The sequence below is a fragment of the Bombina bombina genome, unplaced genomic scaffold (genome assembly GCF_027579735.1).
Source record: "Bombina bombina isolate aBomBom1 unplaced genomic scaffold, aBomBom1.pri scaffold_391, whole genome shotgun sequence".
Lineage (NCBI taxonomy): Eukaryota > Metazoa > Chordata > Amphibia > Anura > Bombinatoridae > Bombina > Bombina bombina.
In genome coordinates this window covers 332,127-360,000 of record NW_026510691.1, presented here as the reverse complement: position 1 = coordinate 360,000, position 27,874 = coordinate 332,127, and the positions used below count along the sequence as shown (strand labels likewise).

The following is a 27,874-nucleotide window of genomic DNA, read 5'->3' as shown; positions in this document are numbered from 1 at the left end:
TCCGTCCTCCATCTTGCTTAAATTTTCTTGTCCCTCTGCGCATGCGCGCGGCGTAGTCGTCTTTACTACGCACTTATGTTTTTTCCCGACGTTTTCCTTATCCTCTAGCTCAGCTGAGTTCTTTGCAGGAGATAGTCGCAACTTTGTTGCGATCCTTTAGAAAAGTTGCAACCTCAAATAATTACTTTAACAAGTTATAAACAAAGTATTATCTCCATCTGCTGTTTGGTTTTGGGATTGGTTTGTTCACATAACTGTTTGATTAATTTTAGTATACTACAATTTAATATTCTTCCTTATTTTTTCTTGTTATCACATTCTTTGAGGCAATTCGTTTATTTTCTGTCAGGGAAATTTTTTTTTATTAGATTTTATTTTCATATTATCAATAATTTTATTATTAAGCTTTTATTCAAATATATATATAAAATTTGATAATGTCTCAATCTCCTGATTTGAATCCTTCACTCAATACTGAAGGGATTCAAAAGATGATTGACACTTCTATGGATGCCATGTTTGAAAAAAATTATTTTTTGATTAATAAATCAAATTCTAAAAAAGCTATTAAAAGAAAAAGAACTATTTCTAGTGCAATAAAGACTAGCAAGAAACTTGTAAAAAAAAGTCTCGGCAACTTGCCTCAAATGTGTCTGTTCCTTGCAGGAAAGGAAGGAAAACACCTGCTTTATCCTCTACTCCCAAGAGGTTACTGATGGGAGAGGCTTTGGCCAAACAAAATATTTCTGATGCTGTTTCTGAGACAGAAGTTAATTCTGATTCTTCATTAGATTCAGAAAATTCTGAGGATTATATTTCTCATTCTTCCTCAGAAGACTCTTCGGCTTCTCCGAAAATTAAAAAAATTTTAAAAAATGTCTTAAAAAAATCAAAACATTCTGATTCTAATATAGTAAAATTTTATGATTGTCTAGGTAACCCTAGATTCAATGCAGACGATTTGCACCATCCGAGATCGACGGAATGGTGCCCTTCTTCTGACATTGCTGAATTTATTGACTACCAACTTCGGCAGCCCCTTAAAAGGGATTCTCGTAACAAAATGAGGGCTGAATGCCCTAGACCTATTTTACCCAACAACGCTAGTTGCACTCCAGAAGTTGACCTGAAAATTTTAAAATTTATAGGTTCTCCCGGGTTCAAGCTCAAAAAAAAGGTATGGACAGGGCTTGGAAGATCTGTCAGGATAAAATGCTTGACACAATTGGCCCCCTATCAAAATTATTTGACTTATCAGAACAAGCTGTTTATGATAATTCCCTTCTAGATCCTATCATAGTTAGAGAATGGTTGCAGAGAATGCTTTCCTTTTTAGGAAATGCTAACTCTGCTATGTATACGGAACAAAGACGTAATTTACTGCGTGGAATTGAACCCAGAGTATGCGATTTCGCGATTAATGAAATTCATCCTGACCCCAAAGGTTTGTTATTCGGTGATACATTTATCAAAGAATTGAATAGTTACGTGAACACCTTTTCTAATCTAAATAAAGTGAGAACGTCAATGAAAAAGATATTTCATCATGATCGTTTCTCCGAGCAGGCTGGGAAAGGTAGAGGCCGCTTTCCCGGCCGTGCTTCATACCCCAACAGGTCTCACTTCTCTTCTCAACAGTTCCAGCAACAAAGACCATACCAAAATCCAGTTTCCTCAGGCTTTTTCCCATCAAGAGGAAGATATTGGAACCCCAGGATCCAGCGTTCCAGACAAAGATCCCGTGCTTCACAAGGTAAACATTTCTTTTCCCCCTTCTCATGTTTCTTCCCAAAACATAATAGGAGGCAGATTATCTCTCTTTGCTCACAATTGGAACCCGATTACTACAGATCAATGGGTTCTCCACACCGTTTCAGGTCTTTTTATAGATTTTATTTCTCCTCCTGTTCAGATTTCTCTTCCCGTACCAATAAAATTTTCAAATTTAGACAGAATTTTGGTTCAAAACGAAATCTCAAATCTTTTATCAAAACAAGCTATAGAACCCGTTTCAAACCCTCAAAATTGTTTTCTCAGCAATCTTTTTCTTGTAAAAAAGAAAAACGGACAATTTCGTCCAGTCATAAATTTAAGAACTCTAAATTCTTTCGTTGTTTATCAACATTTCAAAATGGAAGGTATTCATCTCCTCAGAGATTGTCTTTTAGACAACGATTATCTTATCAGACTAGATTTGACAGATGCTTACTTGACAGTTCCCGTAACTCAAAAACACAGGAAATTTCTAACTTTTGTTTGGGAAGGAAAAACTTGGAGTTTCACTTGTATACCTTTCGGCTTATCTTCAGCTCCTTGGATATTCACCAAACTAATGAAACCTATCATCACTTTGCTTCGTCTTCGAGGAGTTTGTCTTATAATTTATTTAGACGATATTTTGATTATGAATCAGAATTCGGTCATTTTAAAATCTCAACTCCATCTTACTTTATATATTTTGGAAAATTTGGGTTTCCTAGTCAACAAAGAGAAATCAGTTCTTTCGCCAACCAAATCTTTAACCTTTCTAGGTTTTCAGATAGATACTTTGAAGTCTACTCTCAGTCTTCCCAGGGACAAAATTATGAATATCAAGAAAGAAATTTCAAAAACTCTTTCTTTATCTTTGGTTCCCATCAGGACTATAGCCAGAATAGTTGGGTTACTCTCATCCTCTATTCAGGCTATTTTCCCTGCTCCACTTCATTACAGGGAACTTCAACGTTTAGAAATTTCTCATCTTCAGAAAGGACTTTCTTACTCCCATTTAATTCCTCTTTCTTTAGAAGCCAAAGAAGAGTTATCTTGGTGGCTTACCCATATAGAAGCTTGGAACGGCAGAGCCATTTTTGGGAAAACTCCGGATCTTGCGATAGAATCCGATGCCAGTCAATCGGGCTGGGGAGCTCGGTGTGGTCCCTCTATCACGGGAGGAAAATGGTCCTCAGAAGAAAAGCGTTTTCATATCAACTGCTTAGAACTTTTGGCAGGCTCTTTTGCAGTCAAGAGTTTTGTCAAAGGTTCTTTTCCTGTGTCCATCTTACTCAGAATGGACAATATTTCTGCAGTTCGATATTTAAATCGTCTCGGTGGTACAAAATCGAGAGATTTATCAATTATTACGAAAGATTTCATTCACCTTTGCTTGGACAGAAATATTTCTGTCAAAGCGGAATATATTCCAGGTTTAGCCAACGTAGCAGCGGATTGGGGTTCCCGATATCTGACAGATTCCAGCGATTGGAAACTTCATCAAGTTTTTCGGTCGCTACAATCTGTCAGAGGTCCCTTTTCAATGGATCTGTTTGCCTCGAGACTGAATTTTCAAATTCATCCATATTTCAGTTGGCGTCCAGATCCAGACGCTCTGGCGATCGATGCATTTCTTCACCCTTGGCCACTTCAAACAGCCTATGCGTTCCCTCCGTTTTCCATGATTCAGAGAACCATATCGGTAGTCCGTCGAGATCTTCTTTCGATTCTCCTAATCACTCCCCTTTGGCCATCTCAAGCTTGGTACCCGTCTCTTCTAGAATTGTCTGTCAACCATCCTGTTCTTCTTCCTCTTTTTCCTCTTCTATTGTCAGATCCAGAAGGTCATCCTCACGATCTTATTGTTCAAGGTTCTCTTCGCCTCATAGCATGGTCAATTTCAGGCAAGCTTCATCTCTCCAAGGCTTATCACAACGGGCTAAGGACCTCCTTCAAGACTCTTTGGCCCCCGGGACCAAAAAATGCTATTTTTCCGCATGGTCCAGATGGTCCTGAAGGTGTTACTTTCTTTATTTCTAAAAGAACTAAATCTTTTTCAACGTCTATATTCTATCCTTATTTACCTTCTGAACCTCTCCTTTGTGTGGTTTTATGTCTTAAAGAGTATGAACGTAGAACTATTTCTTTTCGTTCTCCTTCTTCTAATCAACTTTTACTATCTTTTGTTCCTCCTCATGATCCTATCTGTTCTACATCTATAGCTAGGTGGGTTAAATGGGTTATGAGTGAGGCAGGTATTGATTGTTCTTTTTCTGCTCACTCTGTTAAGGAGGATCAGCTGCTTCTAAAGCATTTTTGAAAGCTGCTACCCTTCAACAAATTTTGGCTGCAGCTGACTGGTCTTCTGATTCTATTTTTAAACAATTCTATTTTAAACCCATTGAACACGCCTCGCTTAGCTTATTTTGTTAGTTGCTTTAAACTAGCAAAATATGAGTCTCTGGTCTTGTAATAAAATTCGGATTATCCTAAGTTATGAAGGTATAATCTAGATTTTATTAAAGACACAGAGACGAGTATTTTTCCTCCTCTATATTGAATGTTCATATTGTTCCCTCCCTTATTTTATAATGTTGTTATTAATCCTTTTTACATTTGTTTTAGTTATCAATCAATAATATGGATATTCTGCTGGATGGTTTTGTTCCCTCTCATCTATGTGATGAATCAATTCTTCAAGCAAGTTTTCTTCAAAGATTACAGAGTTCCAGTAGATCTTCAAATTCTTTATTCAAGTTGGTTATTCCTGCATGGATGTGTTTCCTCTTCAAGTTCCTGCTCTTCAGTCTTCTGGGTTGCCTTTTCGGATGGATCTATTGTGTTTTGATGGACTTTATGTTTTCTTCATCAGTCGACAAGAAAGAGGATGTGTTATTATATGTTGGACAGTTTATAGGTTATATTTTGAATCTGATTGGTTACTTTGTGTTGGTCTAATCAGTTCTACATTGTTATTGGTCACTGATTTTTTCTCTGTTTTAACTGTCTCTTTTTAAATATGACAGTTTTCTTGTATTAATATATGTGCTTTTAATGACTGCCATTTAAGTAGTAAAGGAAAGAAAGCAAAATACTCGTCTCTGTGTCTTTAATAAAATCTAGATTATACCTTCATAACTTAGGATAATCCGAATTATGCTTGCAAAGTTTCCTTGTAATATTGTAGCGCAGGTAGAGAACTTGATCCAGGCACCGGTCTATGACATCAAATGTGAGAGAAGAGTAAGCGGTAGAGAGAAGCCATTTGCAGGCGTAAAGCGAGCTGCACTTTGTAGGCATCAAGTACAACAATGGACTTTCCCTTGAAGGTAAACAAGTGCTACCATTATAGAACCTAGGTTACACTGCAGGTATCTAAAGGAGAGTTGCTGCACATGTGCAAACAGGTCAGCACTGGAATGTTTAGACGCCAATCAGAAAGTGATACCCAGGTGCTGAGCCAAAAATGGGCCGACTCCAATGCTTACATTCTTGCTTTTTCAAATAAAGATAATGAGAGAACGAAGCAGTTGCTTAAAATTACCTGCTCTATCTGAATCACAAATGTTTAATTTTGACTAGACTATTCCTTTAAAGCAGTGCTCAACAAATGTGTTCAAAATCTAGGAGTCAGTAACAGATGTCTTGGGGACTCTAAACTAGGATGCCAGTGGGTCCCTGGCATCTGGGTTTGTCAAGCATTGGCTTTAAAGATACAAACATTAGACTTATTTTTTTCAATGTTTAAACAACCAATAACATTTTACAAAAACATCTACATGCTATTCTCAGGCTAATCTTTACTTAAAAATGTGTTACCAATAGTCAGTGAGATCCAACATAACAGTATTGCACTTTAGTTCAAAGTAAATTGCTGTAACAACGTGGAACAAAAATATTTCAACATGTTTGTTCTTTTAAATGCATGATAATTTAATTGTACTTTGAACTCAAACATGTTCTATCATTCATATAAAACAATGTAATTTACACATCCTGGAGGTTTTTTCCTGCCTTAAAAAAAACAAAAACAAAAACAGATAAAGGCAGTTTACATTTCAACTGAAACCAGTTGTTTAAGACTGCAGGCAAGTATGCTTATGTAATTAAGGGGTTCTTAATATAAAAAGTAAAGTAAAGTACAGCAAACAAACATTTTTTTTAACCCTTTCACTGCTAAGCCTTTTCTACACCCAAGTGCTGAGCCAATTTTGAGCTTTTTTGGCAACCTACATTTAAACCATATTGTGAGTCAAATTTCATTGAGTGACCCACACAAATTATATATCGTTTTTATCAGCAGGCCCAGCAGATTCACAATATGCCATTATTATATTTATAATTCATGGCATGTGCAAGAGCTGCAGCAAAAACTGTAAAAGATATGTATAATTTTTGCATAGATTTTAGTAAATAATATTGAAAAATAGCCCATACAGGCTTTTGGGGGTTATAGTATAGATTAGAGATGCCCCATTGTGCAGTACAGAAATAAGACTTTCTTGCAAGGTGAATACTTTTTTTTTTTAAAGAGAGGGACTTGTCTACTAGAAAATTAACTTCATTGGAGGTCTCTAGACATAATAGATTTTTTTAAAATTATGTATATAATATACGGTTTCCAAGCAAATTCCCATGTATTAGAATTTCCACATCAGTGGATGTTTTTAAATCACTTTCAAATGAGGGGGTCTTGGAGGTTTGTAGCTGCTATGGGAGCGGAGATTGAGGGGTTTGAAGAACCATCAGCAGCTACACTGAGCTTCCTGGCTCAGCCCTGTGGTTACGTCGCTGGCACTCCCATGAAGTCTGGGAGTGCTGCCCACTAGGCCACCAACTGATCCCGGCCTGTAGTGCAGGAAATTGCTGAAAACAGCATTTTAATAGCAACCCCCCTGCATGACAAAAGGCCTCATCATGTACCAGCAGGCTGCAATGTGCATCGAAGGGATTAAAAGGGAAACCAAACTAAATATACAATATCATTAATTTGTTACTAAAATCTTTTGTTTACCCAAGTTTTAATAAAATCAACCCGCCTTTGTTTCTCTTACCTTTTGCATAGTAATCCTAGCTTACAATTACAAAAAAAGGTTTCTCTCAGGAAATTAAAAGTATTGAAGGTATTCCATATTTTTCTTCCTGCCCTTACTTAACCTGCATATGTATCTTTGCTGTGTGTTCATGTGGCTTATACATTAATTTTAAAACAAATAAACTATATGTCCAAAAGTATGTGGACTCCTCTTTCCAAAAACATGGGCATTAATATCTAGATATCCCCCCCCCCTCCCTTCGTGGCTATAACAGCTGCCACTCTTCTGGGAAGACTTTCCACAAGATTTTGTGCACATTCAGCCAAAATAGCATATGCGAGGTTAGACACTGATTTTGGACTAGAAAGTCTGGCTTGCAATTTGAGTTGCAATTCATCTCAGAGGTGTTCAATGAGGCTGAGGTCAGGGCTCTGAGCAGGCAACTTATGTTCTTCCACTTCAATGCAATAGATAGGTGATTTTTACTCGCTACATAATTCGTGGCCCAACTCTGAGTTTTCATGGCCCACCACTTTGTAGCTGGGCTGTGGTTGCTCCTAGAAGCTTGCACTTCACAAAAATATCACTTACAGTTGACCAGTGTAGAAATGTCATCAAGTAACTTGTAGTAATGGTGGCATCCAATGAAAGTGCCATGTTTAAAGTCACTGAGCTATTCGGTACGACTTATTGTACTACCAATGTTTGGCTATGGAGATTTCCTGACTATGTGCTGGAGTTTATGCACCAGTTAGCAATAGGTATGGTTGAAACACCTGAAGTCAATTAGTGGAGTGTGCACATAATTTTGGCAATATAGGACCAGATTACGAGTCGCGCTCTAACAGTTATGCGCAAGCGATAACGGTTTTAGCGCGGCGGTTTGCACGGGTCAGATGTAGCGCTCATATTACAAGTTGAAAGTAAACACGATTGCTTGAGCGTAATTGAATTTAACGCGCATCGGGATAGCGCGACCTCAGGTTAACCGTTTTGCAAAACAAAAAAAAAGTTTAATAAAACACAAAAATACATTCAAGTACAGCTACACTACTATCTAATAAAAATGAATAAGAAAAAAAATAATTTGCACAAAAAAGTTATAAGGGCTCAAAAATATGAGGTCTCAGGTGTTAGAAAAAAAAAAGGTAGACAAAGGTCTTTAACATAGAGAATTACATATACACACAAACACACACATATATACACGACAATAAACAGTGAAGTCTCAGGATTTTTCAAAAGTGCCAAGTTTAATTGACGTTACAGGGATATATCACCCCCTTCTTCAGAACAAACAAATGATGTGAAACACCCTCTTAAATAAGGCAACAAATAAACAGTGATTACCTCCTCCCCTCTGAGCAAGGCGGCAAACTTCAAACATTGCAGACACTGAGAAAAATCGCCAAACCGGAAGTGGTATACCACACCACTTCTGGTCCGGCGTTACATACATTTAGAACTCACATATTTTGTAAAGAAAAAAAATTTGATAAAGCACTGGTAAGGATATGTGATCTTCAGGAATCCAGAAGTTAAAATCCTTTGAAGAAAAGGAAATAAATAGTGAAGTCCTGTATACACAGATTATAAAAGAGAAAGAAGATGGAAGTATCTAATCACACTCTTAGGAACTGTAACTTAGCTCTCAGTAAAACGGCTCATGTGTTAAGGTATAGATGGATCCATTTTGACTGATAAGTATGTTGGTCCCCCCATTGAATATTTACTACAACTACTTTAATTTTGCTTGAAGAAAAAATATTTTAAATTTGAGAAATCATTCTCTCTCCAAACATCTGGCATGGCCATGGGGTCAAATGTGGCCCCAGCCTATGCCAAAAATGTATGGCAAGTTTCGAGAAAGAATATCTGTGGTCCCAAAATGTATCTCCTGTAATTTTTTTTACAGGAGATACATCAACGATATTTTATTAGTGTGGAGGGGAGATGAGAACAGCCTACACTAGTTGTTCACCCAGTATAACACTACACCAACCACAGTAAGATTTAAAATGAACTACAGCACATCCTCTATACAATTCCTTGATTTGTTCATTTCTAAACCGGGAGACAGGCTCGAAACTACATTATACAAGAAGCCCACAGACCACAATCCCCTTCTTAGAGCAGAAAGTTGCCACCCACCCACATTAACAAAGGGAATTGTTAAAGGGACACTAAACCCAAATTTTTTCTTTTGTGATTCAGATAGAGCATGACATTTTAAGCAACTTTCTAATTTACTCCTAGTATCAAATTTTCTTCATTCTCTTGGTATCTTTATTTGAAATGCAAAAATGTAAGTTTAGATGCCGGCCCATTTTTGGTGAACAACCTGGGTTGTCCTTGCTGATTGGTGGATAAATTCATCCACCAATAAAAAAAAAAAAAGTGCTATCCAGAGTCTGAACCCAAAAAAACGCTTAGATGCATTCTTTTTTTTTGAAAGATAGCAAGAGAACGAAGAAAAATTTATAATAGGAGTAAATTAGAAAGTTGCTTAAAATTGCATGCTCTATCTGAATCACACAAAAAAAATTGGGTTCAGTGTCCCTTTAAGTCCCCCAAATGATTAGCACAATTAGGAACAACTCCAATACAAATAAAGGGGTCTCACAACTACTTGATATGAAGACCAAATTCGTCAGACGGTACAAGTCGAAAGTGATTGATCCTTTCTTTGAACAAATCAAGGGACTCTCTCAAGACGATGTCCTTCAAACGCTGACTCACAACAAGGATAGAGAACCAAAATTAATTATGACTACCACATTTGCTCCTAATACAGCTAAATTGGGCCAAATATCCAAAAAACACTGGGTCAATCTTATACTCAGATCCAAAACTGTAATTTGCCAAATCAATCACCCCCATGGTGGGGTACAAGCAAAATGCCAATATCCGTGACCTTCTTGTCAGAACTGACCCTGTAAATTGCTATGAAACTGCACTACATGCAATGGATTAATAGCCACAAAAAAAGATTAATCATCCACACAGCAACAACAACAAAAAATATACCTTCCAACATTCCATAATGTGCACTACGGAATATGTAGTGTACATGCTGTTTTGTCCATGTGGGATACATATCAGTAAGACCCAAGGGACACTAAGGGAGTGCATGGCGAACCACAGGACGGCCATGAGACAGGCCATTGAGAAGGGACGGTGAGACCAACCGGTGGCACGCCACTGGATGGAGGCAAAACACCTTGTGGCATCTTTACAAGTTATCCTAATTGACCATGTCCCGAAAATGCTTCTCAGGAGCGAGGCAGAATGGATTCTGAGACTGGACACTATTGTTCCAAAGGGATTGAACTCTATGCCAGATCTGGGTAGTTTTATGTAAACAAAGCTGATAGTGTGCAGTTGGGTTTTGGGTAGCAAGATGTATAGTTCTTGGTGAGTTTGATGTAGATACCTTGGTGCCTTTAGACATTGGGTATCTGCATCTGGGGTCTGTTCTATAGACCCTGGAGTGGACCCTATGTATAAGAGACCATTAATATTTCCTGCAATTATACCCTTTGAATACCCACATTGGTTCTGCACTACTGTTAGCTATATAAAGCAAAGTGTTAGCCAGGATATCTACGTGAGACACCTCTGACATTGGATTGGAGTAGTGTAATCAATAACATTCTATGACATATATACATTTGTTAAGGTGTACCAAGTTAGCGATATAACTAACACAGACTACTATATACCTTTTAGTATAGTAGTTGTTTACAGCCAGTACAATAAAACAAATTTCAATAAATACACAATTCTGAGAGCGCATAAGTACCGTGTTTGTAGGGTACCCATTTACCCACATAAGTTTGCACATTTTTTACCAGCATAATTTGCTGTTAGATACACATAGACTATGTTAATATTGTGTGCAGTTCACATGGTTTATTAGTTTTAAAAATATGCACGTGTAAATAGCTTTAGCTATGCTGTGTCACTGTAATATGCCCCACTTCTGGTTTTGGGAAACGGCTAACTACACCTTATTCATACTGTGATGCCCCACTGCCGGTTTGACATGCATTATGTCACTTCCGGGTACGCTAAGGATACTCAGACCGGAACCTATAACATCAAGTGTTGACATGGAATCATTTAACACAGGTTTATAATTGCTATCTATATACATAACGTTATCGTTTGAGTTATTGATAATTTTGTTACATAATATGTGAATTCTCAATGTATGTAACGCCGGACTGGAAGTGGTGTGGTATACCACTTCCAGTTTAGCGATTTTCTCAGTGTCTGCAATGTTTGAAGTTTGGCAACTTGCTCAGAGGGGAGGAGGTAATCACTGTTTCTTTCATGTAATTAACAAGAGTCCATGAGCTAGTGACGTATGGGATATACATTCCTACCAGGAGGGGCAAAGTTTCCCAAACCTTAAAATGCCTATAAATACACCCCTCACCACACCCACAAATCAGTTTTACAAACTTTGCCTCCAAGGGAGGTGGTGAAGTAAGTTTGTGCTAGATTCTACGTTGATATGCGCTCCGCAGCAAGTTGGAGCCCGGTTTTCCTCTCAGCGTGCAGTGAATGTCAGAGGGATGTGAGGAGAGTATTGCCTATTGAATGCAGTGATCTCCTTCTACGGGGGTCTATTTCATAAGGTTCTCTGTTATCGGTCGTAGAGATTCATCTCTTACCTCCCTTTTCAGATCGACGATATACTCTTATATTTACCATTTCCTCTACTGATTCTCGTTTCAGTACTGGTTTGGCTTTCTACAAACATGTAGATGAGTGTCCTGGGGTAAGTAAGTCTTATTTTCTGTGACACTCTAAGCTATGGTTGGGCACTTTATTTATAAAGTTCTAAATATATGTATTCAAACATTTATTTGCCTTGACTCAGAATGTTCAACTTTCCTTATTTCCAGACAGTCAGTTTCATATTTGGGATTATGCTTTAAATTATCATATTTTGTCTTACCTCAAAAATTTGACTTTTTTCCCTGTGGGCTGTTAGGCTCGCGGGGGCTGAAAATGCTTCATTTTATTGCGTCATTTTTGGCGCGGATTTTTTTGGCGCAAAAATTCATTTCCGTTTCCGGCGTCATACGTGTCGCCGGAAGTTGCGTCATTTTTTGACGTTATTTTGCGCCAAAAATGTCGGCGTTCCGGATGTGGCGTCATTTTTGGCGCCAAAAGCATTTAGGCGCCAAATAATGTGGGCGTCTTATTTGGCGCCAAAAAATATGGGCGTCGCTTTTGTCTCCACATTATTTCAGTCTCATTTTCATTTGCTTCTGGTTGCTAGAAGCTTGATGTTTGGCATTTTTTTTCCCATTCCTGAAACTGTCTTATAAGGAATTTGATTTATTTTGCTTTATATGTTGTTTTTTCTCTTACATATTGCAAGATGTCTCACGTTGCATCTGAGCCAGAAGATACTACAGGAAAACCACTGCCTGCTGGATCTACCAAAGCTAAGTGTATCTGCTGTAAACTTTTGGTAGCTATTTCTCCAGCTGTTGTTTGTATTAATTGTCATGACAAACTTGTTAAAGCAGATAATATTTCCTTTAGTGATGTACCATTGCCTGTTGCAGTTCCCTCAACATCTAAGGTGCAGAATGTTCCTGATAACATAAGAGATTTTGTTTCTGAATCCATAAAGAAGGCTTTGTCTGTTATTTCTCCTTCTAGTAAACGTAAAAAGTCTTTTAAATCTTCTCTCTCTACAGATGAATTTTTAAATGAACACCATCATTCTGATTCTTTGGACTCTTCTAGTTCAGAGGATTCTGTCTCAGAGATTGATGCTGATAAATCTTCATATTTATTTAAGATGGAATTTATTCGCTCTTTACTTAAAGAAGTACTAATTGCTTTAGAAATAGAGGATTCTAGTCCTCTTGATACTAATTCTATACGTTTGGATAAGGTTTTTAAAGCTCCTGCGGTTATTCCAGAAGTCTTTCCTGTTCCTAATGCTATTTCTGCAGTAATTGCTAAGGAATGGGATAAATTGGGTAATTCATTTACTCCTTCTAAACGTTTTAAGCAATTATATCCTGTTCCGCCTGACAGGTTAGAATTTTGGGACAAAATCCCTAAAGTTGATGGGGCTATTTCTACCCTTGCTAAACGTACTACCATTCCTACGTCAGATGGTACCTCGTTTAAGGATCCTTTAGATAGAAAAATTGAATCTTTTCTAAGAAAAGCTTATCTATGTTCAGGTAATCTTCTTAGACCTGCTATATCATTGGCTGATGTTGCTGCAGCTTCAACTTTTTGGTTGGAAACTCTAGCGCAACAAGTAACAAATCGTGATTCTCATGATATTATTATTCTTCTCCAGCATGCTAATAATTTCATCTGTGATGCCATTTTTGATATTATTAGAGTTGATGTTAGATTTATGTCTCTGGCTATCTTAGCCAGAAGAGCTTTATGGCTTAAGACTTGGAATGCTGATATGGCTTCTAAATCAACTCTACTTTCCATTTCTTTCCAGGGAAACAAATTATTTGGTTCTCAGTTGGATTCTATTATTTCAACTGTTACTGGTGGGAAAGGAACTTTTTTACCACAGGATAAAAATCTAAAGTAAAAACAGGGCTAACAATCGTTTTCGTTCCTTTCGTTTCAACAAAGAACAAAAGCCTGATCCTTCGTCCTCAGGAGCAGTTTCAGTTTGGAAACCATCTCCAGTCTGGAATAAATCCAAGCCTGCTAGAAAGGCAAAGCCTGCTTCTAAGTTCACATGAAGGTACGGCCCTCATTCCAGTTCAGCTGGTAGGGGGCAGGTTACGTTTTTTCAAAGAAATTTGGATCAAATCTGTTCACAATCTTTGGATTCAGAACATTGTTTCAGAAGGGTACAGAATTGGTTTCAAGATGAGACCTCCTGCAAAGAGATTTTTTCTTTCCCATGTCCCAGTAAATCCAGTGAAAGCTCAAGCATTTCTGAATTGTGTTTCAGATCTAGAGTTGGCTGGAGTAATTATGCCAGTTCCAGTTCCGGAACAGGGGATGGGGTTTTATTCAAATCTCTTCATTGTACCAAAGAAGGAGAATTCCTTCAGACCAGTTCTGGATCTAAAATTATTGAATCGTTATGTAAGGATACCAACGTTCAAGATGGTAACTGTAAGGACTATATTGCCTTTTGTTCAGCAAGGGAATTATATGTCCACAATAGATTTACAGGATGCATATCTGCATATTCCGATTCATCCAGATCATTATCAGTTCCTGAGATTCTCTTTTCTAGACAAGCATTACCAATTTGTGGCTCTACCGTTTGGCCTTGCTACAGCTCCAAGAATTTTCACAAAGATTCTCGGTGCCCTTCTGTCTGTAATCAGAGAACAGGGTATTGTGGTATTTCCTTATTTGGACGATATCTTGGTACTTGCTCCGTCTTTACATTTAGCAGAGTCTCATACGAATCGACTTGTGTTGTTTCTTCAAGATCATGGTTGGAGGATCAATTTACCAAAAAGTTCTTTGATTCCTCAAACAAGGGTAACCTTTCTGGGTTTCCAGATAGATTCAGTGTCCATGACTCTGTCTTTAACAGACAAGAGACGTCTAAAATTGATTACAGCTTGTCGAAACCTTCAGTCACAATCATTCCCTTCGGTAGCCTTATGCATGGAAATTCTAGGTCTTATGACTGCTGCATCGGACGCGATCCCCTTTGCTCGTTTTCACATGCGACCTCTTCAGCTCTGTATGCTGAACCAATGGTGCAGGGATTACACGAAGATATCTCAATTAATATCTTTAAAACCGATTGTTCGACACTCTCTAACGTGGTGGACAAATCACCATCGTTTAATTCAGGGGGCTTCTTTTGTTCTTCCGACCTGGACTGTAATTTCAACAGATGCAAGTCTCACAGGTTGGGGAGCTGTGTGGGGATCTCTGACGGCACAAGGAGTTTGGGAATCTCAGGAGGTGAGATTACCAATCAATATTTTGGAACTCCGTGCAATTTTCAGAGCTCTTCAGTTTTGGCCTCTTCTGAAGAGAGAATCGTTCATTTGTTTTCAGACAGACAATGTCACAACTGTGGCATACATCAATCATCAAGGAGGGACTCACAGTCCTCTGGCTATGAAAGAAGTATCTCGAATTTTGGTTTGGGCGGAATCCAGCTCCTGTCTAATCTCTGCGGTTCATATCCCAGGTGTAGACAATTGGGAAGCGGATTATCTCAGTCGCCAAACGTTGCATCCGGGCGAATGGTCTCTTCACCCAGAGGTATTTCTTCAGATTGTTCAATTGTGGGGGCTCCCAGAGATAGATCTGATGGCCTCTCATCTAAACAAGAAACTTCCCAGGTATCTGTCCAGATCCCGGGATCCTCAGGCGGAGGCAGTGGATGCATTATCACTTCCTTGGAAGTATCATCCTGCCTATATCTTTCCGCCTCTAGTTCTTCTTCCAAGAGTAATCTCCAAGATTCTGAGGGAATGCTCGTTTGTTCTGCTAATAGCTCCGGCATGGCCTCACAGGTTTTGGTATGCGGATCTTGTCCGGATGGCATCTTGCCAGCCATGGACTCTTCCGTTAAGACCAGACCTTCTGTCACAAGGTCCTTTTTTCCATCCGGATCTGAAATCCTTAAATTTAAAGGTATGGAGATTGAACGCTTGATTCTTGGTCATAGAGGTTTCTCTGACTCCGTGATTAATACTATGTTACAGGCTCGTAAATCTGTATCTCGAGAGATATATTATAGAGTCTGGAAGACTTATATTTCATGGTGTCTTTCTCATCATTTTTCTTGGCATTCTTTTAGAATACCGAGAATTTTACAATTTCTTCAGGATGGTTTGGATAAGGGTTTGTCCGCAAGTTCTTTGAAAGGACAAATCTCTGCTCTTTCTGTTCTTTTTCACAGAAAGATTGCTATTCTTCCTGATATTCATTGTTTTGTACAAGCTTTGGTACGTATAAAACCTGTCATTAAGTCAATTTCTCCTCCTTGGAGTTTGAATTTGGTTCTGGGAGCTCTTCAAGCTCCTCCGTTTGAACCTATGCATTCATTGGACATTAAATTACTTTCTTGGAAAGTTTTGTTCCTTTTGGCCATCTCTTCTGCTAGAAGAGTTTCTGAATTATCTGCTCTTTCGTGTGAGTCTCCTTTTCTGATTTTTCATCAGGATAAGGCGGTGTTGCGAACTTCTTTTGAATTTTTACCTAAAGTTGTGAATTCCAACAACATTAGTAGAGAAATTGTGGTTCCTTCATTATGTCCTAATCCTAAGAATTCTAAGGAGAAATCATTGCATTCTTTGGATGTTGTTAGAGCTTTGAAATATTATGTTGAAGCTACGAAATCTTTCCGTAAGACTTCTAGTCTATTTGTTATCTTTTCCGGTTCTAGGAAAGGCCAGAAAGCTTCTGCCATTTCTTTGGCATCTTGGTTGAAATCTTTAATTCATCTTGCCTATGTTGAGTCGGGTAAAACTCCGCCTCAAAGAATTACAGCTCATTCTACTAGGTCAGTATCTACTTCCTGGGCGTTTAGGAATGAAGCTTCGGTTGACCAGATCTGCAAAGCAGCAACTTGGTCTTCTTTGCATACTTTTACTAAATTCTACCATTTTGATGTATTTTCTTCTTCTGAAGCAGTTTTTGGTAGAAAAGTTCTTCAGGCAGCGGTTTCAGTTTGAATCTTCTGCTTATGTTTTTTGTTAAACTTTATTTTGGGTGTGGATTATTTTCAGCAGGAATTGGCTGTCTTTATTTTATCCCTCCCTCTCTAGTGACTCTTGTGTGGAAAGATCCACATCTTGGGGTAGTCATTATCCCATACGTCACTAGCTCATGGACTCTTGTTAATTACATGAAAGAAAACATAATTTATGTAAGAACTTACCTGATAAATTCATTTCTTTCATATTAACAAGAGTCCATGAGGCCCACCCTTTTTTGTGGTGGTTATGATTTTTTTGTATAAAGCACAATTATTCCAATTCCTTATTTTATATGCTTCGCACTTTTTCTTATCACCCCACTTCTTGGCTATTCGTTAAACTGATTTGTGGGTGTGGTGAGGGGTGTATTTATAGGCATTTTAAGGTTTGGGAAACTTTGCCCCTCCTGGTAGGAATGTATATCCCATACGTCACTAGCTCATGGACTCTTGTTAATATGAAAGAAATGAATTTATCAGGTAAGTTCTTACATAAATTATGTTTTTTGTTTGCCTTATTTAAGAGGGTGTTTCACATCTTTTGTTTGTTCTGGAGAAGGGGAGATATATCCCCAAAACGTCAATTAAACTTGGCAATTTTGAAAAATCCTGAGACTTCAGTTTATTGTCCTGTATATGCTTTGAATGTAAGCTCAGGTGGTTGACCCAGGAGGGCGGATGTATGTATGTATGTATATATATATATATATATATATATATATATATATACACAAAATACCATCAGATATACGTAGAAATATGTATTTATGAATAAATAGAACATATTCTGCTATGTGAAATATTCATCATTTTCACGTCGGGTTAGCGCACTTGAGATGGCAAGTTGGGTGTTACGTTTTCCCTCCACTTTTTTTGCTCCATTCTATGGGGGAATATGTTAACATGGTCGCGTTATTCTACCCTGTTTCCCCAAAAATAAGACAGTGTCTTATATTAATTTTTGCTCCCAAATATGCGCTAGGTCTTATTTTCAGGGGATGTCTTATTTTTTCATGAAGAAGAATACGGTACACATTTATTGTTGAACAAAAAAAAGGAAATGTATTGCCTGTATACGGTACGGTAGGAAATGTAGTCCTCCTGTGTCATTTTGATTCCCCCCTCTGATCCTCCTCTGTCATTTTAAGTGATTCCACCTGTCATTTTAAGTGATCCCCCCACCCCTTTATCAGACATTTCCCCCCTACCTCTGTCACCCCTGTGTGTCCACACAATGTGCCCGACTCCTGCCCCGCACGACTCACTGTCTAATTGTGAGTCAGACTCCGTCAGGGCAGAGCAAGCAGCAGCTTGTCCTGGCGGCAGCGCGGGCTCTCTGATTAAAAGAGACCTCGCACTTCCTGTCTGCTCCGGCTGGGCCTTATTTTCGGGGGGAGGCCTTATAGTTCAGCAAGAGGCAAAACTGTAAGTAGGTCTTATTTTCGGGGGATGTCTTACTTTCGGGGAAACACAGTAACTTCGGCTTTTTGAGAACATCAGGTTAGCTCAGAGCGAAAACGTTTTGCTTTCAACTTGTAATACAATCACTACCTGATTCGTGCAAAAAGCTTACTTCTAGTGGAGATAACGCGCGAGCTTTAAATACAGCTTCACTCGTAATCTGGCCCATAATGTATTATTGATGACTGTTACTATGTGAATCAGCATAAAAAATTATTGCTGGTGTAAAAGATAGAAAGAGATGATTGGGGGGCTGTGGCGAAGTGAGTACACTGCTTTGGTGGAGCTATAAGCAGTTATACCTTTCTCAAAAAATGTTGAGAACTTTTTGAAAATATTTCAAGTATACGATTTTTCTCTATTCTCTGCTAATGCCCTACTGAACTTGCCATCTAAGCATAATTGCAAGTTATGTCTCAAACTATCCCAATTTGTATTGAACGTGGGCAAAATCTTAATTGCCCGAAATTATAAATCCCAAGGACGTCCCCATCATTGGCATGTGGTTTGAACAGGTGAAATCTATTCTACCTTTGGAAGAATACAGTTATTTTAGACTTCCTTAATTTTTTGCTAATGAAAGATTTTGTATGTTTCATCTCTGCTCAATAAAACTTTGAAAATTAAAAAACAAAAAGAATAACAGAAATAGAACCTATTTCAGCATAATGCAAAACAGATGTAGTAGTTGAAGCTGCTTTATTTATTATTACAATTAAAATGACCTTCAAATCATATCAAAATACAAAACTGTGATCAACTGGTTATTAATAAGTGACTCACTTGTGTGTTGGGACAACCACCCCTTTCTATGTGCTATGTAGTGAGGAGGATGTGCCTCTTCATATGTCACTGGTTTGTCACCTTTCCCAACTTTCACACGGGCAGCTCGGTTCTAGATCAATAAAACCAGATAAGAGATAAAAAGACCCAATACTCTCAGATGACAGTTCAATAATCAGAGTGCTTTTCACACAACTAATGGCTAAGAATTTTAAATAGACACATGCTATACTGATATGTAAAGTTTATTAAAGGTTCTAGATTAAACTTTCATGATTTAGACCAGACATCCTCAAACTTGGCCCTCCAGAGGTTTTGGAACTACATTTCCCATGATGCTCAGCCAGCTGATATGTTTGAGGATGTCCGATTTAGACAGTGCACACAATTAAAAACAAACAAAATCTGACTTCTTTATCTTTGTATCCTTTGTTGAAACTTGGCTTCTTACCACAAGAGCATACTGAGCTGGGTTTGAGAATAGACCTGTATATGCATGGCATGGTTATAAACTGATGGATTTTTTTAAAATTTATTTTTTAAAATTGTAAACAAAGTTTAATTCCGTTTTCCATGTTCCTTTAAAAAAAAAAAAAAAAAAAAGAAGAATGACAGAATATCCGACATAATAGTTAAATGGGGCCTAAAACAGCTCTTAATTTTGTGGAAACAAATGTGCTTTACCTCGCACTCCGTAGAGACCAAAAAGCAAAATGTGCCTACAGCAGCTATGCGGCACTGGCACGTTACAGAATTTGCATTTTTTGGGCTATTAGGGAACATGGGACAAACACCATATTTACACGAACGCAAGAGGTGTGTCTTATTAAGCACATTTGTGTATACGAGAAACGTCTTACAACTATACTGTGTAAATGTAGCACAACAATTTCTTTTTTTTTTTCTTCATGATGGTTTGAGTAATTTTAACCAGAAGTGTCAGTTAATAGATTAGAAATATGACGATTCATATACCTTAAGGCAGACTGACGTTGTCTGAATACAGCGGCTTGGAGAATACAGTTGCAAAGTATTGATGCGTTGAAGTAATAGCTTAAAAATAAATAAATAAAAATAAAAAGTTAGTGACAACGCCAAGACATTTCTACATACAAGTTTTTTTTCCCCCCATTTGCTAAAGTCATTAATTTATGAGCATGATCTGATTAGACATTTGTCGTAATCAATCCAAGAAGGATGGGGGCTGCACAGTGGGGAAAATCGTGAAAGAAACACCAGAATGAGCGGATTCCTTTTCTACTTCAAAACTACATCAATCTGTCTGGGTTCAGGTCATAATAATTAGGTAGTGATCATGATGCAAGGGAGGAGTGCATGTCATCTACGGGCATTAAAGAGGTTAAACCTATCCCAACCCATGACATGATGAAACAGTATTTCTGCTGCAGTCACTGTAACCTTGTCCAATTAACAAAATGAGAGTCCTTAGTAATGTGTCTAACTGCAGCAGGGGTGTTGCTGCAACATTAAAGGGACACTGAACCCAATTTTTTTCTTTCATGATTCAGATAGACCAGGCAATTTTAAGCAACTTTCTAATTTACGCCTGTTATTTTTTTCTTTGTTCTCTTGGTATCTTTATTTGAAAAAGCAGGCATGTAAGAAGCATGCCTATCTTTGATTCAGCACCTGTGCACAGCTTGCTGATTGGTGGCTAAATGTACCCACCAATCAGCAAGTGCTACCCTGCTTTTCCAAATAAAGATACCAAGAGAATGAAGAAAAATGAATAGGAGTAAATAAGAAAGTTGCTTCAAATTGCATGCTCTATACGAATCATGTTCAGTATCCCTTAAAGGTTGAACTCCCTCTGTACCCTGCTCAGCACATCTCTTTACAGGGTATAAGTAGATAATTATATGGAAGCAACTGTGCAACATTTATATGACTTTTATATCCCTTTAAGATCATTTGATCTGATCTGTAAATGCATACTGCTTATGTCACACAGTGTCAGAATACCTGTGCTCCAAGATGGCAGCCCCTAATACAAAGAGATAGAGCTTGACAGTCTGTCAAATTTAAAGGGTTAAAACAGAGCAACGGTTTTGAAGACAGCTTCAGGCAGAGGATGAAAAATAAGTGACTAGTAACCATGCTAATGTACTTGTACCCAGTAGCCTAATAGTTTTTTTTACCTTACATTAATCTTACAAATTATAGAGCACCACAACATCATGTTGGGCTTGTTTGCATTTAAAAGTACGGTATATAAACTGCATACAAGAAAAGTGTACAGCACCTAGGTAGAGTTTCAGGTGCACGTGGAAAAAGGAGGACTGTTAACCCCTTGAAACTCCAACAAACAAAAACTCCACAGCACATTATAAGTAACACAATTTATTATGCTTCTTCTCACATAGAGGTACAAAAGTGTTTCAGCAACGTTTCGGGAGGTTATCCCTTAATCATGCTAATGGGCCTCATCTGTTAGATGCACTTTATAGGCCTTCACATTAACCCAGTCAATGCTCATACAAAATATCTTACAGCTTACTAATGCCACCTAGCGGTTACATATCATATTATTACAATGAGTATAAATGTGAATATAAAAATAAAACATTTACCTACGCACATTAAAGATAGAAAATATCCTGTCCACTATTCTTTAAATTTATTATATATACAAAATACAGAAATACCTTTAGGTCAAGCTCTCTATCAATCCCTTTTGGCATCAATGCATTCAATTTATGAACCCAAAAGGACTATTTTTGCTTTAGTATTAGCTCTCTGTTTTCACCCCTTCTTAGCCTAGCTACACCATCAATTTGCCACCTCATTTGGCTAATGTTGTGGCCGGCCTCTAAGAAATGATATGATACTGGGGCTTCCCTATCCTTGTTCCTTACATCTAATGTTAGATCTGTGTTGACTCATCCAATCTCATACCTGCCTTGTCATCTCGCCAATGTATATTTTAGAGCATGGGCATTTAATGAGGCAAAGGACATAGGAAGAGTCACACGTATAGTAATTTCTTATACCAAACTTCTTTCCAGTTTGTGGATGTTGGTAGTCTGCCCCTTTAATAACTGCACTGCAGCTAACACAACCCAAACATGGGGAAGTGCTATAACTTTTAGTAGTAATAAACCTCTGATTCTTTGAAATTCCCAAGTAATTTCTTACCAAAAGGTCACCTAAATTGGGGACCCTGCGATATGCCATCATGGGTGGTTTTTGAAAAGATTTAATACTAGAATTGCAATTTTTTAAAACATGCCAATGTTTAGTGATGATACTACTAATTTCTTTACTTTTGGGATTATATTGGGTGACACATACTACCCTCTGTTTCTCCTGTGTGTTTTTAGGGATAATTATCCCATCATCATTTCAATTTCACTCAATTCATTTTATAGGGTAACCCCTCTCTCGGAATTGTTCTATTTCCTTTAATCTACAGTTCACTAGGGAATTCTCATTAACTATTCTTTTTTAAAGCTGACTTTGAGGGAGAGAACTCCTCAGGGCACTGTGGTGAAAGCTTTCATACCTTAACAAGGTATTTCTGTCACTTTCCTGTGTATATCAATATTAAGGCCACAGGTACTTTCATTCTTATATACAACTGTATCCAGAAACACCACTTTTTCTTCACTAAAACTAAGTGTAAATTTCAGGCCATTGACTGCTTGATTCAATTGTTCCACAAAAGACAACAGGGTACCAACATCACCCCACCACACGCCAAATATGTCATCTATGAAGCGTCACCATTATGTCCCATACTTCAAGAACAAACTATTCTCATATACAAATTTCTCTTCGACTCTGCTCATGAACATATTGGCGTATGATGGGGCCACGTTGGACCCCATGGCAGTACCCCTTGTCTGAAGTTACCACTCATCCTGAAACAAAAAGTAATTGTTGTACAATACTATTCTTAAAAGGGATAGTCAAGTCCAAAAATAAAAAAACTTTCATGTTTTAAATAGGGCATGTAATTTTAAACAACTTTCCAATTTACTTTTATCACCAATTGTGTTTTTTTCTTTTCATATTCTTAGTTGAAAGCTAAACCTAGGAGGTTCATACGCTAAATTTCTTAGACCTTGAAGACCGCCTCTAATCTAAATGCATTTTGATAGTTTGGCTAAAATGCAAGTCTGTCAAAAGAACTGGGGGCAGTCTGCTGAGGCTTAGATATAAGGTAATAACAGAGGTAAAACGTGTATAATTATAACTGTGTTGGTTATGCAAAACTGGGGAATTGGTAATTAAGAGATTATCGATCTTTTAAAACAACAAAAATTCTGGTGTTGACTGTCCCTTTAACAAATTTTCAAAGACTTGTATCTGTATTTCATTATAAAAGGGCTGAATTTCTAAGGGCCAAAATACTGGCTTCTATGCCACTCTTATGGTTTATTACTGTGTATAGACTGCTTACATCAAGGGTATACAGGATACACTTAGCAATTTGCAAAGGTACATTCTTTAGCTTTTCAATAAAATCTCCAGTATCCCTGATATAAGAAGTGATTTTAAGCACTTCTGGCTGTAGGACCTTATCCAAATATGTAGCGATATGAGTGAATACTGACTCTATTCCTGCCACAATAGGCCGCCCAGGTGGTTCAGTCAGGTTTTTGTGGACCTTTGGCACTGTATAAAAAATAGGGGCCTTTGGCCATTCTAGATACAAAGAGAACTAATACTAAAGCAAAGAGAGTCCTTTTGGGTTCATAAATTGGAAGCATTAATGCCAAAAGGGATTAAAAGAGAGCTTGACCTAAAAGGTATTTCTGTAGTTTGTATATATAATAAAATGAAAGAATAGTGGACAGGATGATATTTTCTCTCTTTAATGTACATAGGTAAAATGTATTATTGTTTTTATATTCACATTTATACTCATTGTAATAATATGATATGTAACCACTAGGTGGCATTAGTAAGCTTTGTAAGATATTTTGTATGAGCATTGAATGGGTTAAAGTGCATGTAAAGTCAAGAGTATCGCTCATCGTCATATTGTGCAGCCAAATAAATAATGTGGACTTTAATTCATCTTTTTTTTTTTTTAATTCGCATCCAAAATCCAAATATATAGTTATTTACCTAATTTTTGTAGCCGTGATTCCTCCGCCCGCTATTTTGTCCCTCATTTCTCAACTGATTGACATTGCCATCTTCTAATCCGCTTTTCCCCCCTGGGTCGTTCAACCCCTTTTGTGCAACGTAACGCAATACATCTGCACGTGCGTTCGCAAGTCCAAGAGCTATTCTGAAGCAATGCGCGTCCACAGTGGAAATAGTGATGCCGATAGTGATTGCGTCTGGCTTCTGGAACGCATGCGCATATTCACAACAGATTTTGACACGCATGCGCAAATTGAGGACTCCACGGGGATGCGCTTCCGAGGTACGAAATAGAGCGTGTGGGACCGGAAATCAAGGAAGTACAGGATGGGAGGAGTTGTGATGAAAAACGGAGATAAGTTACAATATAAAATATAATAATATTAAAAAACGAATGTATAAAAGAAAAAATATGGAGCTTAACTAAACATGTGTTCGTGAATTAGTATTGAGCAAAAACTAATTGAAAATTTTCATTCACTTTAATGTGAAGGCCTATAAAGTGCATCTAATAGATGAGGCCCATTAGCACGATTAAGGGATAACCTCCCGAAATGTTGCTGAAACACTTTTGTAACTCCATGTGAGAAGAAGCATAATAAATTGTGTTACATATAAGGTGCTGTGGAGTTTTTGTTTGTTAAAAAGTACATAGATGTGAGATAGGGAAGAAAAAAAAAAAAAACATACGTTATATGCAAGCAGCAGTTTAATAAAAGAATGATTTATGTCTATAATGACTACAAAGGAGTTAAACCCACAGTTAAAGTGAATGTCAACTTTCATGATAAAGTAACCAGTTTTTAAAAAAAAAAAAACTATTAAAAACAGGCTCACTTTAATTAATGAAAGTTTAAATTGCACCGGATTTTACAAATACTTACCTTCTCCTGAAACGCTGGATCGCCGATCCCCCCGCCTGCTTCTTCCTGCTGTGCTTACACAGCAATGACGAAATCCTCTAATCACGGCATGGCCTCACCAGATGGATGGGGTGGTGGAAGCCGTGATTGGAGGAAGGCAGTTTCATCATTGCTGACAAAGTACAAAGGACCTGCAGGCGGGGGATCGGCGATCTAGCGTTTCAGGAGATGAAGGTATTTGTAAAACCTGATGCAAAATGTAGTTTTTTTTTTTTTGTTTTTTTTTTTTTTTTTAAAAGGCACTTTATCATGAAAGTTGACATTCACTTTAAAAAGTTAGCTCAAGGGCAACAATATATTACATAGCAACCAATCACCAGCCATGTTCAGCTGTAGATATGCCTCTGGTCATTAGCTCAATTGATGGGTTTGCTTACAGACTAGTGGTAAATGCAGCTCAAGGGCTGATGTGTTTTACCCCTCAGCACAAGCAATAGTGCAATCAGAAAATAAACTAATGAATAGGAGCAGTTTGCTTATTGCACACATATGCCCCTTTAAGCAGCAATTACATAGTTGCCAACAGTCCCTAATTTCCAGGGACAGTCCCTGGATTTTGTTGTATGTCCCTGGATTTTTTTTGTCCCTGGAAATGTCCCTGAAAATCTCCTTTGCACAACATTTGTTGTTTGCATATCCTATATTATAAAAGACAAGAGTTTGTCTGAAGCCGTCATGCGCAGTTCAGACAAACTCTTGCAGCTGATCGCACGCGCACCCACCCGACAGCAGGAGAGAGAGAAAAAGAAAGAGAGAGAGAGAGAGAGAAAAAGAAAGAGAGAGAGAGAAAGAAAAAAAGAAAGAGAGAGAGAGAGAAAGAGAGAGAAAGAGAGAGAGAAAGAAAAAAAGAAAGAGAGAGAGAGAGAGAAAGAGAGAGAAAGAGAGAGAGAAAGAGAAAAAGAAAGAGAGAGAGAGAGAAAGAGAAAAAGAAAGAGAGAAAAAGAGAGAGAGAGAAAGAGAAAAAGAGAGAAAGAGAAAAAGAAAGAGAGAGAAAGAAAGAGAGAGAAAGAGAAAAAGAAAGAGAGAGAAAGAGAAAAAGAAAGAGAGAAAAAGAAAGAGAGAGAAAGAGAAAAAGAAAGAGAGAGAAAGAGAAAAAGAAAGAGAGAGAAAGAGAAAAAGAAAGAGAGAGAAAGAGAGAGAAAGAGAAAAAGAAAGAGAGAGAAAGAGAAAAAGAAAGAGAGAAAAAGAAAGAGAGAGAAAGAAAAAAAGAGAGAAAGAGAAAAAGAAAGAGAGAGAAAGAGAAAAAGAGAGATAGAGAAAGAAAGAGAGAGAAAGAGAAAAAGAGAAAAGAGAGAGAGAGAGAGACCCGGCCCGTGTGAACGGGCTTTAGGACTAGTATATGTGTATATATATATATATATATATATATATATATATATATATATATATATATATATATATATATATATATATATATATATATATATACACACACACACACATACACATATACAGATAGATAGATGATAAATCGATATAGTGTATTATTTAAATATAATTCATTCCTAATGGAATATTGTTATTATTATTGAATGGGTTCACATATTATTTGTCTTTCTAATTTTGATGCTGTGTTGTAGAAATAACCATATGCCCAGAATGTGTTCCAGAGACTGGGTAGGTGTAAGAGCTTGGTGCTGTAATCTGTATAATAAACCATGGATAAGTCTAAATTATACTATTATTTTCAAATGGGTCTGTTTTGATTGCAGAACTGAGTGGGCGGAGCAGTTGAACAGTAGGTCGTCAATACTCCAGTAACCCGCTTGCTTGCTCTGCTGCAAAGTGTCCCTGGAATTTTTTTTGAAATGTTGGCAACTATGCAATTAATGCTTTGTTTCTAAACGTGATTACGAATAGTTCTCCCAAAAGGAGTTCGGTCTGATATCGTCAGCTCAAGTGTACAAAAATATGTCAAAATGAAGATTATTGGAGATATGGATTTCCAAGCAGTAAGATAAACGTAATTAGAATACTGTACAAATAGGCAAAGTCTAGTTGTTAAATAAGATTTATTTTCAAAGACATTATATATATGATTTATAACTCTCTCTCCCGCATTACTCTGACGTTTTGGATGTCAAGTCCACTGACTATAAATGGTAAATAAAATGACTAATGAATGCGACCTTAATGGTTTATGTTGAGGAGTCTAAGGCTGTTATTAGGGAAGATTCCATAAATTAGCACTGGGCTGTAAACTTAACCTTATACACAAGTTAAAGTTGTTGTCAAACACCAATACTGATCCCTTTCTTCGCAATCTCTAATACTTTTCTACTACATACTAAAGGCTCTAGATACTCTACTCGACAGTAACTGGCACTCTCATAAGCACCGAAATAATGTCACAAATTACCTGCAGTCGTCCCAGTTCCCTGCACATGGGCGCCGCCATCTTAAAATGGGACGTACTCTGTGTAGTATTACTGCTGTCATTAGCTAAGTATATAGTCGCGAGATTGTGGACAGCGACCTCTAGTGGCCTCCCATCTGCTATATCCACTTCGGAATCGGATACCTGCGATGTTTCACGTGAAGAGTGGAGATGTTATAGGAACAAACCAAATCATGGTTAAGAACTTGAGAGGTACTTTGTTTCCTTGGAAACAAAGTGATTGCAGTAGTATTAGTTCAGGGCATCTTGCAATATTGTACCACATGTAAAAAGTTGGATTTGTAAAGTATTTCAATAATTCTAATATTCATTTTCTATGCTAGATTCTCCTTATTATGTTTCATAATATTTGCAATTTCCACTTAAAAGTGTACTTGCCTTGTATCTTGGGGTTGAATTTTGAGATAGGTCAACCAGACCTAGGGTAACAGAATTGAGGGAAGAGTCAGCAAATGATTGATGGCTTCCCACTCCCCTCCTATGTTCTCAAACATGTTTATATGTTATATCTATTAATTTAATTACAAATCGTTGCTCTCTAGTTATCTAGTGGGGATTTAGGAAGTAAGAAATATATGAATCAAAACTAAACTAAAATTAAAATTATTGGGGCTGTGTTGGGCAGAAGATTTGCCAGTACCATAGTTGCCAACAGTCCCTGATTTCCAGGGACAGTCCCTGGATTTTGTTGTATGTCCCTGGATTTTTTTTGTCC

The 27,874-nt window shown here is 37.5% G+C and overlaps 1 protein-coding gene across 1 annotated transcript in view; it reads right to left on the bottom strand.

Moving 5' to 3' along the window:
• Window positions 1–27,192, bottom strand: part of LOC128643318 (28S ribosomal protein S24-A, mitochondrial) — a 29,259-nt gene extending 2,067 nt beyond the window's left edge. The window contains exons 1-3 of the mRNA XM_053696254.1: window positions 27,121–27,192; window positions 19,699–19,776; window positions 18,724–18,835 (exon numbers count right to left, since the gene is read on the bottom strand). Coding sequence (XP_053552229.1) covers window positions 18,724–18,835; window positions 19,699–19,776; window positions 27,121–27,159 — 229 coding nt within the window. The 5' untranslated portion in view covers window positions 27,160–27,192. The remainder of the gene's footprint in view (window positions 1–18,723; window positions 18,836–19,698; window positions 19,777–27,120) is intronic.
• Window positions 27,193–27,874: the final 682 nt, after the last annotated feature.